The 20,186-nt window shown below is 43.4% G+C and overlaps 3 protein-coding genes across 4 annotated transcripts in view; 1 reads left to right on the top strand and 2 right to left on the bottom strand.

The window, feature by feature from the left end:
- Positions 1 to 1,410: 1,410 nt before the first annotated feature.
- Positions 1,411 to 6,322, bottom strand: LOC311112008 (transmembrane protein 134-like). The gene is made up of 8 exons (XM_084154968.1): positions 6,142 to 6,322; positions 5,219 to 5,484; positions 5,025 to 5,092; positions 4,799 to 4,885; positions 2,749 to 2,825; positions 2,269 to 2,313; positions 2,115 to 2,168; positions 1,411 to 1,785 (listed from the first exon to the last, which is right to left on the bottom strand). Exons 2-8 carry the CDS (start codon positions 5,429 to 5,431, stop codon positions 1,703 to 1,705), a joined length of 627 nt encoding a protein of 208 aa, XP_084011094.1. The 5' UTR covers positions 5,432 to 5,484; positions 6,142 to 6,322; the 3' UTR covers positions 1,411 to 1,702.
- A 1,934-nt stretch (positions 6,323 to 8,256) lies between these two features.
- LOC311112340 (plasma protease C1 inhibitor-like) lies at positions 8,257 to 13,111 on the top strand. 2 transcript variants are annotated; one of them, XM_084155404.1, is made up of 10 exons: positions 8,257 to 8,406; positions 8,753 to 8,800; positions 9,206 to 9,494; positions 9,985 to 10,308; positions 10,573 to 10,788; positions 10,990 to 11,133; positions 11,357 to 11,560; positions 11,710 to 11,849; positions 11,954 to 12,176; positions 12,561 to 13,111. In XM_084155404.1, exons 2-10 carry the CDS (start codon positions 8,753 to 8,755, stop codon positions 12,806 to 12,808), a joined length of 1,836 nt encoding a protein of 611 aa, XP_084011530.1. In that variant the 5' UTR covers positions 8,257 to 8,406; the 3' UTR covers positions 12,809 to 13,111. The 2 variants fall into 2 exon arrangements, with proteins under 2 accessions (XP_084011530.1, XP_084011529.1); XM_084155403.1 differs by lacking the exon at positions 8,257 to 8,406 and adding an exon at positions 8,443 to 8,483.
- A 4,715-nt stretch (positions 13,112 to 17,826) lies between these two features.
- LOC311112209 (double C2-like domain-containing protein beta) overlaps positions 17,827 to 20,186 on the bottom strand; it is a gene marked incomplete at both ends in the record, with an annotated part of 68,079 nt that continues 65,719 nt past the window's right edge. The window contains one exon of the mRNA XM_084155231.1: positions 17,827 to 17,966. Coding sequence (XP_084011357.1) covers positions 17,827 to 17,966 — 140 coding nt within the window. The remainder of the gene's footprint in view (positions 17,967 to 20,186) is intronic.

Below are 20,186 nucleotides of genomic sequence, written 5' to 3'. Positions count from 1 at the left end.
GAATTCGACACTTCAATTGACGTCACTGCTGACGCCTAGGGACTTCAAGCAAAGTCTTGTGATTAGATTACATTTACATTACATTTTACATTTACGTCATTTAGCAGACGTTCTTATCCAGAGCGACTTACAGTTAGTGAGTGCATACATTATTTAAAAATTTTTCATACTGGCCCCCACAACCCTGGCGTTGCAAACGCCATACTCTACCAACTGAGCTACATCCCTGCCGGCCATTCCCTCCCCTACCCTGGACGACGCTGGGCCAATTGTGCGCCGCCCCATGGGTCTCCCGGTCGCGGCCGGCTACGACAGAGCCTCTACCAGTTGAATGTGATTGTACATTGATTATTTTTCACCACTCTTCTCTAACATTGATGTGGTGAAGTTTTCCCTACATACTGTCGTAGTAAATATATAATGTTATAGCTTGGTCTGACTAAAATCTTGTGCATGACCCATTTTGTGTTGGCCGTTTGTTTTCAATCAATGCTGTTCCTATCCTATAACAATGGACAAAGGAGTTCTATCTTGTCAGCCTTGTCAGCAGGTGGCCAAGGACAACACCCACGCCATAGGTCTCTCAGTTCTTCCAACTCACGAGTTCTTGCTCTGAGGACACACACACACACACACATCATCACTGATAACACACACACACACATCATCACTGATAACACACACACACACACACACACACATCATCACTGATAACACACACACACATCATCACTGATAACACACACACACACACACATCATCACTGTTAAACACACACACACACACACAAAAATCCCCTTCCTTTAGGCTGAACATTTGAAGACAGAGAACCCGACTCAGAGCCAATGCAACAGTGGAGGGGACCTCGCCCAACTCATCAGGACCAATCAGAAGATCAGAACTACTAGATTCAACCTACATCATTTACTGTATAAAATGTCAGCACACAATGTTTTTCTGGGCTCTCTTCAGATAGCTCCCTAAGAGCTTGACGAACGGGTCCGTGCACGCGATTCCAGATATCTTTACCTCTGAATAAACTGCCTTTATTATACCATTATCCACCCTGTCCAAAAGTCTCTACTTGGTCTCAGTTCTCCAGTAAACTTGTGATTATCAACAATACTAACATAATGCTTTTCAAAGCTTATTGTAGCCAAAACATTGCATATAGGCTACTCTTGCACTCAGATTTGATGATCTATACACAAGCGCAAATACTCATCATCCCATTAATTAAAATCTTGGATATGTGGCCCCACCAAACACATCTGAGAGAAATACCTAATACTTGATCGATAAGTTTGGCACCGACAGCAGTCCTAAAATTCCCATATTGTTTGCATTGCATTACTGCAACACCAGCGCTACTAACAAACACTGACTCATTGAGACCTTTTAAAAGTAATATACAACAAAAAAAAACAGGTTTATTTTAGTTTCACAGTCATTATTTACTCATGAGACATGACAAACACAGGCAGGGCAAATCAGACTCCTTCTCCTCCATACAGGATGTGCAGGAAGCTTATCGAGGCACAAAGTGGTTGAGTTCGTAGTAGTGGTCAGTATAAAGACAGGGTAAAAAAGGTTTTACAAAATAAGACAAAACGTCCATGGGACAATATCTTTCTGTTACATAATTGAAAAAAAGTATTATTCTGGAAATTGGACCAAAAAAAAGGAGGTGTAGTGCAATGGGTCATTTTTCAAAATAGGGCAAGTAGAAGAACTTGAAGCCTCTTCTTCCCCGAACCGCACAGCTGATGTAAATCACATGGTAAACTGAGGGAAATGGAGAGAAAACAATTACCACACTGTTTTAATAATTTCTATAGTAAACCTCTATGAAGCCATAGTAATGCAAATGTTGCACATGTTGTAAACTGTGATGCTTTTGTAGTGCCTGTGTGTCATTTCATCTGCAGATTACTTGTATCAACATCCACAGTGATAAGTCTGTGACAGTGGGGACTTCTACAGACCATTACAGGACTGTTTAAGTTTACATTCCAGACGTTATGATTAAAAAGACAGGAGAAAAGGGTGAAAGACGTGTGAAACATGAAATACATTGACAATACAACCAAGTCAAGGTAAAGAGCACTATATACCCCCAGGAATGAAGAGAAGAAATCCAGGGATGAAGAAAATGGCACTTGAGACACCTGTGGAAAAGGTCAAAGATCACCTTGTCAAAGCCCATAGTAAAAGACTACCAACAACCAAGAATGTGACAACACACCCCACGTTCACCGAATCGCTTACCTGCTTCCGGATTCAATTGTATTACGACACCAGTGAAAATGAGAGCTGAGAGAAAGAAAAAATTGAAATTTAAAAAACATGGCAATATCTCAAGATAACTAACAAGAGATATGAGAACACAGAGGAAAAGTCCAGTGCCATGAATATATTACAATGGCTGACAATGGGTGGTAAAAAACAAGACATATCTATAAAATATAATGCGCCGTACACAAACTAAAATGTTAGACTGCAGTGCAGTGACAGCAGTGTTCCCCAGCCCATCCCTGGGCTGTGCACATTCTTTTTCTAGCCTAGTAATAACACACACGATTCAATGTATCAGCAAGCCTTTGGTTAGTTGAATCAAGTGTGTTAGTGCTGGGCTGGTACAAAATGTGCACACCTTGCGCGTTCCCCTAGGAATGTATTGGTGAAAAACACTGTTGGACGAGAATCATGGGAGATGTCTTTTCTTTCAGCAGAGATGGTGTGACTTACCGACTCCAGTGACGAGGAGAAGGAATGAAGCGAGGACCACTCTTCTGTTCTTCTTCACCAGAGGGTGAGACGTCCACCTGAGGAAAACATCAGGGTTTTCGTCAATTGTTGTGGGTGATTGAGAGTGTGTCAGTACATCCTTGATCTTTTGCAATATTGTGGGCATGGTTCAGTGTAAATGCATTCTTATGACTGTTTGTACAGTGGGGAGAACAAGAATTTGATACACTGCCGATTTTGCAGGTTTTCCTACTTACATAGCATGTAGCACCTCATAAAGCAGGTCTTGTCTGCTACGTGAGCTAAAGGACTGGAGACTCATTAACACTGCACATGAATCAGAGCAAATAACTACTCTGTCTGGCTTAACTTCCTCCACCCACTGCAAGGCCAACAGTATGGCCATCAGCTCCGCCATATACAGTGGGGAGAACAAGTATTTGATACACTGCCGATTTTGCAGGTTTTCCTACTTACAAAGCATGTAGAGGTCTGTAATTTTTATCATAGGTACACTTCAACTGTGAGAGACGGAATCTAAAACAAAAATCCAGAAAATCACATTGTATGATTTTTAAGTAATTAATTTGCATTTTATTGCATGACATAAGTATTTGATCACCTACCAACCAGTAAGAATTCCGGCTCTCACAGACCTGTTAGTTTTTCTTTAAGAAGCCCTCCTGTTCTCCACTCATTACCTGTATTAACTGCACCTGTTTGAACTCGTTACCTGTATAAAAGACACCTGTCCACACACTCAATCAAACAGACTCCAACCTCTCCACAATGGCCAAGACCAGAGAGCTGTGTAAGGACATCAGGGATAAAATTGTAGACCTGCACAAGGCTGGGATGGGCTACAGGACAATAGGCAAGCAGCTTGGTGAGAAGGCAACAATTGTTGGCACAATTATTAGAAAATGGAAGAAGTTCAAGATGACGGTCAATCACCCTCGGTCTGGGGCTCCATGCAAGATCTCACCTCGTGGGGCATCAATGATCATGAGGAAGGTGAGGGATCAGCCCAGAACTACACGGCAGGACCTGGTCAATGACCTGAAGAGAGCTGGGACCACAGTCTCAAAGAAAACTATTAGTAACACACTACGCCGTCATGGATTAAAATCCAGCGCACGCAATGTCCCCCTGCTCAAGCCAGCGCATGTCCAGGCCCGTCTGAAGTTTGCCAATGACCATCTGGATGATCCAGAGGAGGAATGGGAGAAGGTCATGTGGTCTGATGAGACAAAAATAGAGCTTTTTGGTCTAAACTCCACTCGCCGTGTTTGGAGGAAGAAGAAGGATGAGTACAACCCCAAGAACACCATCCCAACCGTGAAGCATGGAGGTGGAAACATCATTCTTTGGGGATGCTTTTCTGCAAAGGGGACAGGACGACTGCACCTTATTGAGGGGAGGATGGATGGATGGGGCCATGTATCGCGAGATCTTGGCCAACAACTACCTTCCCTCAGTAAGAGCATTGAAGATGGGTCGTGGCTGGGTCTTCCAGCATGACAACGACCCGAAACACACAGCCAGGGCAACTAAGGAGTGGCTCCGTAAGAGGCATCTCAAGTTCCTGGAGTGGCCTAGCCAGTCTCCAGACCTGAACCCAATAGAAAATCTTTGGAGGGAGCTGAAAGTCCGTATTGCCCAGCGACAGCCCCGAAACCTGAAGGATCTGGAGAAGGTCTGTATGGAGGAGTGGGCCAAAATCCCTGCTGCAGTGTGTGCAAACCTGGTCAAGACCTACAGGAAACGTATGATCTCTGTAATTGCAAACAAAGGTTTCTGTACCAAATATTAAGTTCTGCTTTTCTGATGTATCAAATACTTATGTCATGCAATAAAATCCAAATTAATTACTTAAAAATCATACAATGTGATTTTCTGGATTTTTGTTTTAGATTCCGTCTCTCACAGTTGAAGTGTACCTATGATAAAAATTACAGACCTCTACATGCTTTGTAAGTAGGAAAACCTGCAAAATCGGCAGTGTATCAAATACTTATTCTCCCCACTGTATGTGTGTGTGGTTAATTACCCGCAGCAGTGTGCAGAGAGCTGGGTGACAGAACTCAAGGTGCTGAAAGACCACTGGGAGCTGCAGTAAGACAGAGTCGCAGGATCACTGAAAAAATTAAATTGAAAGTTATACATCTTTATTGATATCATAAATTAGAAAACAAGAAACACACATTTACATTTGAGGGTGCCATTCTCATCTAGGTAATACCAGATGCAATCACAACACGCCAATGAAGACAAACCTGATTTTGAAAAAGTTATTGAAAGAGGAATTGCCACTGCTGCCTAAGACGTCTTCATTTTCCAGATTCTGTGCGAGCAGAGAGAAAGAGGAAAAATGTTAGGTCATCACCACACATTACACCCTGATATCGCTTTTGTGTGTGTTACGTCTATACGTCTGTGTGTGTGTGTGTGTGTATGATGGGGCATCAACCTGGTACTTCAGACTGCTGCTGTGGTCGGGGGAGCCAGCCACAGTGGAGGACGGGTGAGTCTGGGGTTTGGCAAAGGACAGGGTACCGAACGTCATCTCTCCCCCCTCTCTGTCTTTCTCTCTGCCCTTCCATCCTTCCTTCTCTCCATCGGACACCCCTTCCTCCTCTCCCTCCAGCACAAATGCGTCATCGATGCTGAACTGCGTTGCCATAGCTGGCGGTTGCCAGTACTCTCACACCTTGCCACTGCTTTGGTTGATATACACTGTGGGTTGAGGGGGAAATTCAGCAAACAATGGAAATCAAATCAAATGTACAAAAGCAGATTTTCTACCAAAGGGCCATATGTGGATGTCAACATAGGGCTCTGATCTACACTCAACTACTAGCTATGGGTTAAGAGGCGTCGTCTTGTGTTAGCAGTTCGAAATCGACATACAGACTTTGGATTAATGATTAACCACAATGAAGTTTAGGCTGCATGTCGTTTTCAACAAAGAAAATTCTGCGATATTTATTAGATTTTTTACTTTCGTATTTGTAACAGTCATCTGAATTAAACAGATCTTGCGTAAATCTTTGATAAACCAAATTGTACAACTCCATCTCCACTTTACACTCTAACCCGGCGATTTGCAAATACGTATTTCATAGATAAGGACACATTAAGCGGTATACTAGTATCCGGTTGAAAAACGTTAGCTAACTGGTAGAAATAACATAACCTAAAGAAAGAACGTTGCTAACTAATAAACACAAATGCGTTTACGTCTTTAACGTACATTATAATCTGAAGCTCTTTATGAGATAATTATTGGAAACATTTAAAAGCAACTTTTAATAGCTACTTTGGCACTTGTTATGTCGGCATTGTTTGGTTGCACTGCTCCGCTAACGGCTAGCAAATTAGGAATAAACTTACTCTCTTTTCCAGGCGATTTGACTTCAATTTCACGTTTCCATGTGCCTGTTCACATAATTACATTATTTACTGTAAGCTTTTGTTTGCAATATGGCATACAAATCACTTCATACTGACTGCAAAAACTTCCCAAAACTTTAGACTTTGCTTTTGCATCCGGTTCCCGGATTCGAATACGCCCAAATGAAAAGGCTCTACCAATCGATCGCTGCCTTGCAATGTCGATTTATCATGTACTTGGGGCAAAAAAGTATTATCCACAAAAGAACACATTAATTTTCATTTTCATTCGTTCATGTTATGTTTATAGCATAACAACAAGCGGCACACGGAAATATTATATTGATACATATTTCTAAAAAGTTGACCTTATCAATGCTAAGCAAGATGAATATACATAGCTATACAAAAAATACAAAGATACACTTTAAATCATAATAGTAATACTGAACACAAATATAAATGCAACATGCAACAATTTCAAAGATTTTACTAAGTTACAGTTCACATAAGGAAATCAATAAATTGAAATCAATAAATTAGGCCCTAATCTATAGATTTCACATGACTGGGAATCCAGATATGAAGGTAGGGGCGTGGATCATAAAACCAGTCAGTATCTGGTGTGACCACCATTTGCCTCATGCATCTCCTTTGCATGAAGTTGATCAGGCTGTTGATTGTGGCCTGTGAAATGTTGTCCCACTCCTCTTCAATGGCTGTGCGAAGTTGCTGGATGTTGGCGGGAACACGCTGTCGTACGCGTCTATCCAGAGCATCCCAAACATGCTCAATGGGTGGCATGTCTGTTGAGTATACAGGCCATGGAAGAACTAGTTAGTTACTCTAGAAATGACATTGTCAGCTTCCAGGAATTTTGTACAGATCCTTGTGACATGGAGCCTGCATTATCATGCTGAAACATGAGGTGATGGCGGCGGATGAATGGCACGACAATGGGCCTCAGGATCTTGTCACGGTATCTCTGTGCATTCAAATTAACACAGATAAAATGAAATTGTGTTCGTTGTCCGTAGCTTATGCCTGCCCATTCCATAACCCCACCGCCACTATGGGGCACTCTGTTCATTAAAATTAATTTCTCTACCCTAAGCCAACTCCAATGTCATTTTAGAGAATTTGGCAGTACGTCCAACTGGCCTCACAACCACAGACCACGTGTATGCATCAGCGGTTTGCTGATGTTAACGTTGTGAACAGAGTGCCCCATGGTGGCGGTGGGGTTATGGTATGGGCAGGCATAAGCTACGGACAACGAACACAATTTCATTTTATCTATGTTAATTTGAATGCACAGAGATACCGTGACAAGATCCTGAGGCCCATTGTCGTGCCATTCATCCGCCGCCATCACCTCATGTTTCAGCATGATATTGCAGGCTCCATGTCACAAGGATCTGTACAAAATTCCTGGAAGCTGAAAATGTCATTTCAAGAGTAACTAACTAGTTCTTCCATGGCCTGTATACTCAACAGACATGCCACCCATTGAGCATGTTTGGGATGATCTGGATAGACAAGTTTTGAGGGAGTGTGCAATTGGCATTCTGACTACAGAAATGTCCACCAGAGCTGTTGCCAGATAAATTAATTGTAATTTCTCTGGCAACAGCTCTGGTGGACATTCCTGTAGTCAGAATGCCAATTGCACGCTCCCTCAAAACTTGAGACATATTTGGCATTGTGTTGTGTGACAAAACTGCACATTTTAGAGTGTCCTTTTATTGTCCCCAGCACAAGGTGCACCTGTGTAATAATCATGCTGTTTAATCAACTTCTTGATATGCCACACCTGTCAGGTGGATGGATTATCTTGGCAAAGGAGAAATGCTCACTAACAGGGACGTAAACAAATTTGTGCACAACATTTGAGAGAAATAAGCTTTTTGTGCATATGGAACATTTCATTTTCTTTTATTTCAGCTCATGAAACATGGGACTAACACTTTACATGTTGCGTTTATATTTTTGTTCAGTGTATATGGGAGCTTTTGCCAAATAACCATGTGATTTTTGGTAAATCAGCCCGTACAAAGTGCAAACACACAAGACCACTAATCAAACAATAAACAGATAAGTCATTGGTTTTGGTGAGAGTAGGGAAGGACACACACATATTGAATACAAGCAGTAGATGAACACATGCAGTAGGACGTGAACCCTTTTTTTTCCCAGTAGAGAATATATATCATCATCCTTCTTAGACTATTTCTGATGCTGTAATATTTGCAATTGACCTGCAGTGTGAGTAAACATTTTAGATGCCTTTCTAAAGATCAATGACTCAATCATGATAGGCCTACTGTCATAAGGATATCATGGTTAGTTACTCTAGAAATAATATTTCTGATATTTTTTGTCTATGTTGTTATAACTGCAAATGCTATGTCTAATACTTTGCTTGTTGCACTGAGATATAGGGCATGAGTGAATGACCAATCGGATTAGGAAAGAATTCATGAATATGTGCCAAACTAGTCTTGCTTTTGTGTTCTATTGATTTTTCATTCCCACTGCCCCTTTGCCCGCTGTGTCCCTCCATCCCTTCCTACCTCTTCTCTCCCCCTCTATCTTTCTTCATCTTCCCTAGATGAGGATTTCAGTCCTATCGTGTGTCTCCCTCCTGCTCGTCTTTGAGGTAAACACAAAGCACCAGTTTCCTGGAGAAAGATAAAAAAAACTCCTGGACTGAAAAGCATGCTAAATGGAGAATCTCTGTTGAAAATGCTTTTTAATCCTGGGTCTGTTGCCTGTATTGACATAGAGCAGGATTGTTGTTCGACTTTAGCTTTTAGATCATAATGAATATGATACTATGGACAGGGCAGGGCAGACCTGATGCTAGTTCAGCACTCCTACTCTAAGACCTTTTTTGAATACGGGCCCAGGAGTGTAGGCGTAAATCTGGTTCTGGGAAACGGGCCCATTTTGTATTGTAATATTAAACCTTTTAGGACAAATGCTAATGTGGCACTGAGAAACCTCATGTACCTTACCGCCTCCACCTTCTTGTTTGGTTGTCCATCTCTGTCTCTCTATCCAGCTTTTCTCTTCCTCCGTTGGGGTCCTGCATGGTGTACCTGGCTCCACCCTGGTCTTTCCATGTCTCCCTGGCCAAAATCAACAAAGCTTTGCTGGGGCTAAGATCACCTGGAAATACAAGGACTCCCTGATTCCAGACTACCCAGAATCCTCAAAGCAACTCAAGCTCTCCCCGGATGGCTTCTTTCTGGAAATCTCTCCTGTCAGTGTAGCCAACGAGGGGGAATATGAATGTGTGATCAAGCTGAATAATATTGAGTGGCAAAAAGTGCACATAGTCCAGGTTGATGGTGAGGACATACTGACACCTTCTATTTTCGTCACAACTGCCTGTGACGTGATGTAGGCCTTTCTTAAAATAGACACTCCACTTCTGGTTTTTACACTCTACTTGTAACATGATTTTTTTTTAAATCATGTTACAAGTTAAAACTCAGTCACCGGTTCACTTTTCATTATTCGTACAGAGTGCCTACATTTGAATACTTAGTAATTCATCTTCGAGTCTATGTCAAGGAGAGAAATAGGACGACAACTTGAGTAGTAGGTTTAGATCACAATGAATAAGGCATTCAGTCGATTTATACATACAGCTCCAGAACTTCACAGTATTCATAGATTGTAATTGTTAAAAACTGGTGAAATATGGGGCCAACTTTTTTTTGCAGTTTAGCAAACTCTGCAGGTCAGCAAACATTGCATGCATTTTGAGGTTGGCTCCAGAAATCAATTCTACTGTTGTGCTGTCTTTGTCTTCCATCTTGGTCTATGTCCCTCCAGTGTCCAGCAGCTACATTCTCAAGGTAATCGAAGGGTCCACTGTGAATTTACCTTGTGAACGCCCACCATCCAGCAAAGACCAGGTCCATTGGTACAGATATGATAAAGGAATGATGAACGGCACACGGAAGCAGTTGAATCCCGCAGAGACTGGAGAAATGGTGGATGGTGACAGACTAGAATGGCTTTTTGGCCCCTTTGAAATAGATATGTCAATCACACTTAATGGGGTCAAAATGGAGGATGCCGGCATGTACTATTGTGACACAGCTGAGGAGGGCAGAGACAGCAGCAACTTTAATACAATTGAGCTAATTGTGGAAGGTACGTTTAGCTACTCTTCTTCTTCTTCTTCTTCTTCTTCTTCTTCTTCTTCTTCTTCGTCTTCTTCTTCTTCTTCTTCTTCATCTTCTACTACAACTTTTGCCTATATAAACATTTGTTAAATTGGTGTAATTCGCAAATTTAACATCAATTGGTTCCAAATAGCCATAATGCCCAAATGTTACACTCTCACCTGCAATGTTCAAGACACTGTTATTCTCTTGATTTGTTTAAATTATAATCTTCATTCACCATTTCTTTTAGCTGCACCCACCGTTCTTCCTCACTCCTGCGTTGGGTTCATGACCCCGTGGGAATCGTGTCAGGATGAGACCAGCAGGTCGTGGGAGGCCATGCTAGGAGAATCCCTCAATGAGTTCTCCATGAAGCTTTATGCCCACCTCAGCCAATCGCAGCCCACGGAAAACCTGCTCTTCTCTCCAATCAGCATCAGCGGGGTGTTAACCCACCTATTACTAGGTAAGAAAGAGAGGGTGGGGTTTCTTTAAAAGGGAACATGGGGAGGGGTTGTCCAAGTGCACTCATGCTCTAGACCTCCGTTTTTTTTTTACAATAAAGCAACATTCTTGATATAAACTCTTACTGAGTGAATGCTTGACACATGGTGAGCCAAGTAAAATACATACTGTATATCCTTCCTCTCTCTCTCTCTCTCATTAGGTGCTCGTGGCAAGACAAGGAGAGATATGGAGACGGCTCTCTGTCTGTCTCACGACTTCTTCTGCGTTCATTCCGAGATGAAGAAACTGAAGCTGAAACTTCAGGACACACTGAAGATGGCCTCCCAGATCTACTACAACCCCAGTACTACCAGAGCACAATTAATACTCATGATAATTATAACTTATTCTCCAGCTATTTCTCATTCTCGTCGTATATTGTCAATTTAATCAGGAGTTCGCTATCACCACTTAACTCTCTGCCTGTCTGTCTGTCTGTCTGTCTGTCTGTCCACCTCTCTGTCTGTCTGTCTGTCTGTCTGTCTGTCTGTCCACCTCTCTGTCATTCCCTCTCTCTCTCCCCTCAGACATGATGTTGAGTGAGTCCTTTACCAACCAATCCATGCAGTTCTACGATTCGGATCCAGTCAAATTGACCAATAGCAGTGAGGTAAACGTGGAAATGATCAACAGTTGGGTGGCAAAGCAGACAAATAATAAAATCAAAGAGCTGGTCAACTCTGTTCCCGCCCAAACCGAACTGGTACTCCTCAATGCTGTGTATTTCAATGGTCAGTATCCTGTGTGTGTGTGTGTGTGTGTGTGTGTGTGTTTGTGATCAAAGTAAGCTCTTGGTAAGCACCGATGCTCTATCTATCTGATAGGATAGTCTATCTTAGCGGATGTGGAGTTTGTGGATTTAAAAAAATATCTGTTTCAGGTCAATGGAAGGTAGAATTTGATGCAAACTCCAAAAAGTTTCCATTTGTGAAACTGAATGGCGATACTGTGAAGGTACCTGTCCTTTACAGTGCCAAATACAAATTGGCTCTGCAATATGTCTCGTCAATGAAGGCACAGGTAACCATTTTGATTACACACACCCACACCTACATGCACAGATACACTATAAGCATTCACACACACAATGCACATAACATCCTGACCTTGTCTATCACCCATAGGTGGCGATGTTCCCTCTCTCTGGTGAAAGTAGCCTGTTCATCCTGCTCCCGCCCACTGCCAAGCTCTCTGACCTGCAATTGGTGGAGGGGAAGATGACGGACAAGGCAGTGAGACAGATGGTAGAGCAGATGCATCAGGTGTCTCCCCAGGCCACCGAGGTCACTCTGCCCAAAATCACACTGGACGTCCGGACCGAGATGAACACCCTGCTCAGGAAGATAGGTCTGTCTGTATGCATGTCTGTGTCTATCTGTCTGTCTTTTAGCTTACCTGCTGCCTGACTGTTAGAATTATAAGACTGTGCATTTTGTTGTAGCCACATGATTCAACTAATCACCAAGCCCTTGATTGGTTGAACCAGATGTTTGTGCTTGGCTACAACAAAAATGTACACATCCAGAAGCAGGAATGGATTTCCCCAGGTCGTTCTAAGTCAACCTAAACCAACAAAACAAATTCCAATCAGTTCTTGATTTGCCTCTCCCACTCACTTCTCTTCCTCCCTTTCTTCTATCTCCCTCTACCTTTTATGTTTCCTTCTACCCCTCTTCGCTCTCCTTCTCCATATCCCCTTCCTCTTACTCCCCCACCTCTTTCTTCCCTTAGGTTTGTCGGAGCTGTTCGACAGCGCCAACCTGTGTGGCCTCTACCCCGACAAAGAGTTGCTCCTGACGGACGCCCGCCACCGGGCCTTCCTCTCCCTGACGGAGCAAGGTGTAGAGGCTGGGGCGGCCACTTCCCTCTCTTTCTCCCGCTCCTTCTCTTCCTTCTCAGCCCTCAGGCCCTTCCTGATGATACTGTGGAGCGACCAGGCCAATGCCCCACTGTTCGTGGGCCGAGTGACCAAGCCGTGAGAGGAGGAAGAGAGAGAGGGAGAGAGAGTAGTATGCATATAGAAAAAGCCATGTTTGCAAAGGAAAGGATATTTGCAATAGTATTAGCAGCATTACTTCATTGAGAGATTGTGCTTTTTGACGATACTGTTGTACGCTTAATAATATAATATAAATCGATATAGACTCATTATAATGACATGTTCATTGTAAGTTCATAGAATGACTATGAAAGTGTGTTTTAAAATAAATGCTTGAGAGGGCTTGCTATAGGTTTTCACAAAATGCATGACTTTTAACAAAGAATAAAAGGTGACCTCTCCACATGTGGTATGGACATCTTTTTTGGACAAATGTGCCATTTAAATCTTGTAACATTACTTTATTCTGTCCAACAACGTACACGGTAAGCCACTGAAACGGGTTCAGTTTATTTTGAGAAGTAGTTCCACAAACTCACCTCAGGATGGCAATCACACCGTATGTTCCACATAGAGATAGACAGTACATCAGTGAGTACACAGGGATGCTGTAACAATAGTCCTCCCCCTCCACCCGGTCTCCCCATTCCCTTGTTGTCATTAAAGGAAGACAATGTCAATATCTATGACGATAAAGGTTTTAAAGCAACGGCAGACCGAGTAAAGCATAACATTTAGCAAGTTACCCTGAATTATCCCTTCTTCTTTTTTTTTTTTTTTACAAACAATAAATTACAAACCAACGAGTACACAGCAGCGATGATAGCTGTAACAGATTTGATCGATGATACCATGTCAATGATATCAACCATAAAGAAATTGGCATTGATCCATGTTAGTTACAATGTAGTTACATATGCATATATATATGACAATCTTTACACATGCAATTCTTTATTAGAATGTTAAGATGCATGTTTTTTTGTCACATGATGAACAAAGTCATGTTCGCTTGACCGACAACATACCAAAGTAAAAGGCAGAGAGAATCTGAGTGAAAATAAACCATCAGATCACCTGGACAAGAGAATAAATATCTCCTATTGTTATATCAGAACTTGAAGTCCAAGCCTGGCTTCCCATGATAAGGAATATCCCAGAGAGGGAAGTACATACATACTAAGTAACTTGTGGAATAGACACTGGCTGGAATGCGGTTTTAACCAATCAGCATTCAGGATTAGACCCACCCGTTGTATACATACTCAGTATTACATACAAAAAACCCATGAATGCATCTTTGACAACACATCACATAGTGACGTCGGAGATGTTTATCATTTGATTATCAATTTTACTGTTGTTGCTGCGTGTGGAGAGGCTTTCTGTGTCGTCATTGGTGTGCATAGAGAAGAACAGATTCCGCCCTCTCCACTCCACCACCATCTTTGTCAAAGTCACTCAACGTGTGTTCTTGGTGACCGCGAAAGATGAGATGAACTGAACTTCTCTCTCGTCGTCTCAGAGTTCAGTCCCTAGCTTTGACGATCCGTGATCCGTGTCACAGGCCCCCTACATTTGATCTCTAGCCATGCAGAATCGTCTTTGTTTTTTTGCTATCCGTGATGACGCCTTCATTCACACCTTTGTCCAAGTACAGAATTACAAACACAGAGATCCCAGACAACAATTAGAAAGTAAGAAAAACTCCAGGAGACTGTTGACTGACTGAGATGTCTAATTGACACTACAGGGCCGACCCAAACCATACTGTGCTGGCCTGGATATTTTCTTTTCACATTGTCCTTTTTTTCGTTCCAGCAACTACAGTAGATGAGTAATGAGGCCAGTGCAGTACAGCTTGGCTTGACATGGCTGTGTTTGGCTCAGTAGTGTGAAAAGGGTAATAGTGTGCTTTAGTGGACCAACGTTGGAACTATAAGGTGTCCAAACTGTAGCCAGGGGCCACAGGGTTGGGCCTCAGTCCTTAGGGTGGTTAACCCCTCGAGGTCTGTCTCTGGTGAAGGAATCCATGGTAAGAAGTCACTGTCTACTTTCTGCCTGTGTTTTCTTGTTGCAAGGGATTGTGGGGGAGTGGGGTGTCCGTGAGTGCGTTTAGATTCAGTGCATGAACACGCACACACACAGACATGTACACACACGCACACACACTTGCAAGCAAGCATGTACACGTACACACACACACACACACACACACACAAACGTCATGTCGGTATCCTTTGATCTTGCATGTACATTAGTCCATGATTGTCCACACAGTCCAGTGGTCGAGCCTCTGAGAAGAATTGTTGCCATGCTGAGTATAATTCATCACGGCCAATCTCTCTTTCCTCTGTGGAAATCCATCACAGAGCGGGGGGGATCTCTGCTGTCCATCCCCGCAAGTCTGGTAGTCTTTTAAGCTCTGTGGGCAGTCCTCTATCTCATAAAAACAGCCTGGGTAGTCTCTCTCACATAGTTCACTAAACAAACCCTAACTCCTAGACCAAGACACTTCTTGATATCCTTCTCTTAGACCTGAATAGATGAGTAAATTGATAAAATCTCAAATTAACCTATTCCTTTGGCTACAGGTGTTTTTGCAATCTTTTTTGCAATATTTCTCACACCAATATATATTTTTTTAATCTCCAGGATGGAACATTTGAATGTCTTAGTGTAAGGGCGCCGAGAAGTGTAGGAGGAAACTCCCTAAGTCCTGGAGAGCTACTGGGATGTGCATGCTTTTGTTCCAGCCCTGCACTAACACACCCGATGACACTTATTGTCGTCCAGACCGCATTAGGCTGGAGCTGGAGCAAAAGCCTGCACAGTAGTTGGTATTTGATAACCTCTGATAACTCCTCTTTAGAGTAGGGGGCTATAGTTTGTTTGAGACTGTGCCGCGGAAATCTCTCTGCATAGCTTTCAAATCACTCAAAGTCAAAGGTCAAAGGGCACAGAACAGGGGTCAGAGTATAATCCAGACTGAGGGTTATTTTGTGTGACTGTCACCAAGGAAAAGTGACTCACTGGACTGCCAGCCACATGTGACAGGACATCAGTTTGTTAGATCAGGGGGACATCCAGGGAACATAGGAGTGAGTCTCATCTCTTTTTTTCTGTCTTTCTTCACAGCTCCATGCTTCGGGGTTCATGGATGGAGACATTTGGAGAAGGACGTGACACGCTTACAGACAAACACACACACGTGCACACACACATTTGTATGCAAAATGTATGCACACACACATTCACTCACACACAAAGACAAACTCAAAGGAGGATATAGGAGATACAGACACCCAGGAGATACAGACACCCACTGTCATCACGTACAGACATCGGACAAGTACACAGAGACAGTACAGTCAGATGGATCCTTTTGTGCTTTAACGTTATGGTGTGCCAGTTTGCATCAGAGAGACAACCACCATAATAAAAATATATAGCAGGTGACTTACCCAAGTTGTCCTCGTCATTTGGGTACTTTGTGTAGTAAATCAGGGATGCAGAGGAGGGTAAACACATGCTAACGCTGTTAACGCACCTTGGTGAATACTGTTTTCACACCTATTGCGCTAAATTAGTGATAGCACTGTTAGCACTATTAGGGCTGTTAGTACTGTTAGCATTGTTAGTGCTGTTAGTACTGTTAGCATTGTTAGCGCTGTTAGTACTGTTAGCATTGTTAGCGTTGTTAGCATTGTTAGCGCTGTTTCTATTGTTAGCACAGTTAATGCTAGAACTGAGTCATAAGTAAATGCATACGTGGAGTGTGTCTGAAAGTTGACGTGGCGAAAGAAGTGGGTGGATCAACACAAGTGGGTTTATGGAAAGCAAATCAGCTAATTGGGCAGATTTGTTGGCTCTAGAAACCGTTTTGCGTGGCTGATTGGGCTGCACGAAGAGTGTATAAGCCAGTGCGAATGACTAGTGCACCGTTGTTGTTGTAAGGAGGTGTCTTGCTTCCCACTGGGCAGCTGTATCAGCTGTGTCGCCAGCAGTAGCTAACATGGCCATTTTTTGCCCTCCCATTATTTTATTTCAAGTAGGATAGCAGATTACACAATAAATAACTAATATTGCTAACTATCTAGATGTCACCTTGATACAGTCTACTCAATAGGGAGGGCATGAACGGCAACAACACCGGGACACAGTGTTCTTCGCTTCCACTTACTAAGCACCTTTGTCCCGCAACGGCTTGGGAAGTAGCTACCTAGTGTAGCCAACATCAGGGTGACAGTCACAGTAAGCACACACATACAACGCATACAAGCAACAGTACTTTTAATAAAAAATTAACAATTGTCAGTTTTATTAACTGAAAATATACAATTATTTGTAACAGTGAAATACAATTTGGACTCATCTTCTGGCTTCAAAACAGAAGTCCAAACACTCGCGGTACGGTAGTTGCATGGTAAGAAACGAAAAACAACACCGCTCAGTCAAAACAGTCTAACCAATAACAGAGCGCTGATGTTACACCCATCGCTGTTGATCCACCCACTTTATTTGCCACGGCCACTTTCAGAGACACACCAAGTATGCAGTTACCCATACTTGCAAGAACTGTTAAAGCAGTTAGCATTAGCGTTGCTAGACGCCAGTCATCTCAACCGGGCGTTCAGTGCTGTTACCCACCTTTTTCAACTACATCCCTAGTAGAAATCACCTGATGACTACAACGTTCGTAACAAGACCTTGTTGGGCAATGGGCCCAAAGGTGCTTACAGACTGTTCCAGTATTGTAGTTACAGTGCAGGTAAGAGGTTCTACACTATTAATGTGTAAATTTGAATGACTGAAATGCAAGTGACTTCACAATATAGAGGGCTAAGGTAAAATTTCTTAGCACTTTCACGTTAAACACTTCAATGAGGGACATTTTCAGAAATTGATTTACTTAGAAAAAAGCTAAATTGGGATAATTACCTATAATATTATTTGTATTATAATTAATATTATTATTGTTATTATTATTATTATTATTTCATCATTATCATTATTGCATGTTTTATCACTATTATTACTTTGTTACTTTATTATTTATTTATTCATCATTCATTGATTATCATTTAATAATTGCGATAAAGGGTGTGTGTGTGTCAGTCACTGCGGGGGGGCCTCTGGAGGGGCTCCTTGCTGCGTGAGGGTGTGCCAGTACTCGACTTTCTTGCCGATGTGTTTGAGACACTCGAACCAATGTTTCAGCCTCACTCCCTTAGCATTTATGCCCAGTTCAACTCCACCTGAGAGAGAGGGAGGAAGGTGGAAGGGAGAGAGACAGAGAGAGAGAGAGAGAGAGAGAGAGAGAGAGAGAGAGAGAGAGAGAGAGAGAGAGAGAGAGAGAGAGAGAGAAAGAGAAAGAGAAAGAGAAAGAGAGGGAGAGGGAGAGGTAAGAGGAAGAAGGAGAGAAGAGAAAGAAAAATGAAATCTTTAAGTCAGGTGAGTCCACGAGAAAAACATATTTTACATGAACAACCTAGCTACCAACAGACAGACAAACAGACACGCAGACAGACCCACAGAGAAACACGCAGGGAGACACACGGGGAGACACATAGACAGACCCACAGGGACACACAGGGAGACACACAGACAGACCCACAGGGACACACAGACAGACACACAGACAGACCCACAGGGACACACAGGGAGACACACAGACCCACAGGGTCACCCAGACAGACCCACAGGGTCACACAGGGAGACACACAGACCCACAGGGACACACAGACAGACCCACAGGGACACACAGGGAGACACACAGACCCACAGGGACACATAGACCCACAGGGATACACAGACAGACCCACAGGGACACACAGGGAGACACACAGACCCACAGGGACACACAGACAGACCCACAGGGGGACACAGGGAGACACACAGACCCACAGGGACACATAGACCCACAGGGATACATAGACAGACTCACAGAAACACACAGGGAGACACACAGACAGACCCACAGGGACACACAGACAGACACACAGACAGACCCACTCTCTCTCTCTCTCTCTCTGTCTCTGAAACACAGACAGACCCACAGAGACACACAGACAGACCTACAGGTCTGTAAGTCGCTCTGGATAAGAGCATCTGCTAAATGACTAAAATGTAAATGTAAATGTTCACACAGGGAGACACACAGACCCACAGGGACACACAGACAGACCCACAGGGACACACAGACAGACCCACAGGGACACACAAGGAGAGAGAGAACAGCAAGAAAAAGGGGAGAGATTAAGAAAGGGGGGAATTGAGAGGGATAAATAGCGATAAATTGACAGATAGGAAAAGGAGAGAGAGATGAAGAGAGAGAGAGAGTCATCACGTACCCCGCTAATGACCCCCAACCCCCCCCCCCCCCTCCACACACACACACACACACACAAACAGATCGATACCGTGTTCCCTGAGCCCGGAGGGGTGTGGGTGACAAACGGCGGGCGACAGTGTGACGCGGCGTGGGACAAGAGAAAGAGGGATGAGAGAGAAACACTGATGGATGGGATGAGATGGTTGAGGGAGGACCAGGCGGGGCCATCCCACTCCCTATCTCTTTTCCTCTTCTTTTATTCCTCCCCTTCTCCTCCTTCCTCGACACCTCTGTCTTTGTGCAAAATGAGAGGTCCAGTCCGCCCATCAATTGCTCCCACAAATCAGAGGGGACACTGCTACTCTCTCTCCGTCTCTCCTCCTATCTCTCTTCCTTCCATAATTACTCTTTTCCTTTCATTTTTCTGTCCCTTATCTTCTTCCTCCATCATTCTTCCTGACCTTTACAGAGAGTATTTGACACCACATTTTTCTCTCTCTGCTCTATCCATCTTATCCCATTTTCCCTCTCAGTCACTCCCCCCTTTCTCTTTCCCCCACTTCCTCCCCTCTCGCTCTGTCTCTCCCAGTATCACAGTCATTTTCCACAGTGCTAACAGATCTAGGCCGTCGTGTATGTTGGCCATTACACCATAACAATAATGATAACAGTCATGGGGGAGGTTAGCCGGAACAGTGTGTTAGAGCGATGGCCTTTTCCCCCTACTCTTCTGGCGCAGGTAATAACTCACAAACGTTATGGCCCCAGCTTGAGAGAGAGAAATAAAAATAGAGAGAGAGAGAAAAAAAAGCATGAGAGAGAGGGATGGAGGGAGAGAGAGACAACATGAGGGGGTGTGAGTGAGAGAGAGGGATAGAGAGAGGGCATGAGGGAGAGATTGAGTGTGTGCGTGTGTGTGTGTGTGCGTGCGTGCATCTGTGTGAAAGAGAGAGAGAGAGAGAGAGAGAGAGAGAGAGAGAGAGAGCGTTGTGCCAGTAACCGAAAGGTCGCTGGTTCTAATCCCCGAGCCAACTAGGTAAAAAATCTGTCGATGTGCCCTTGAGCAAGGCACTTAACACTACCCCTACCCTACTGAAATGAAAATGAGAGAGAGAGAGAGAGAGAGAGAGAGAGAGAGAGAGCG

Source organism: Coregonus lavaretus (genome assembly GCF_964263955.1).
Source record: "Coregonus lavaretus genome assembly, chromosome: 38".
Classification (NCBI taxonomy): domain Eukaryota; kingdom Metazoa; phylum Chordata; class Actinopteri; order Salmoniformes; family Salmonidae; genus Coregonus; species Coregonus lavaretus.
Note: the sequence above shows the minus strand (reverse complement) of the source record. Positions and strands in the feature narration are given on the sequence as shown.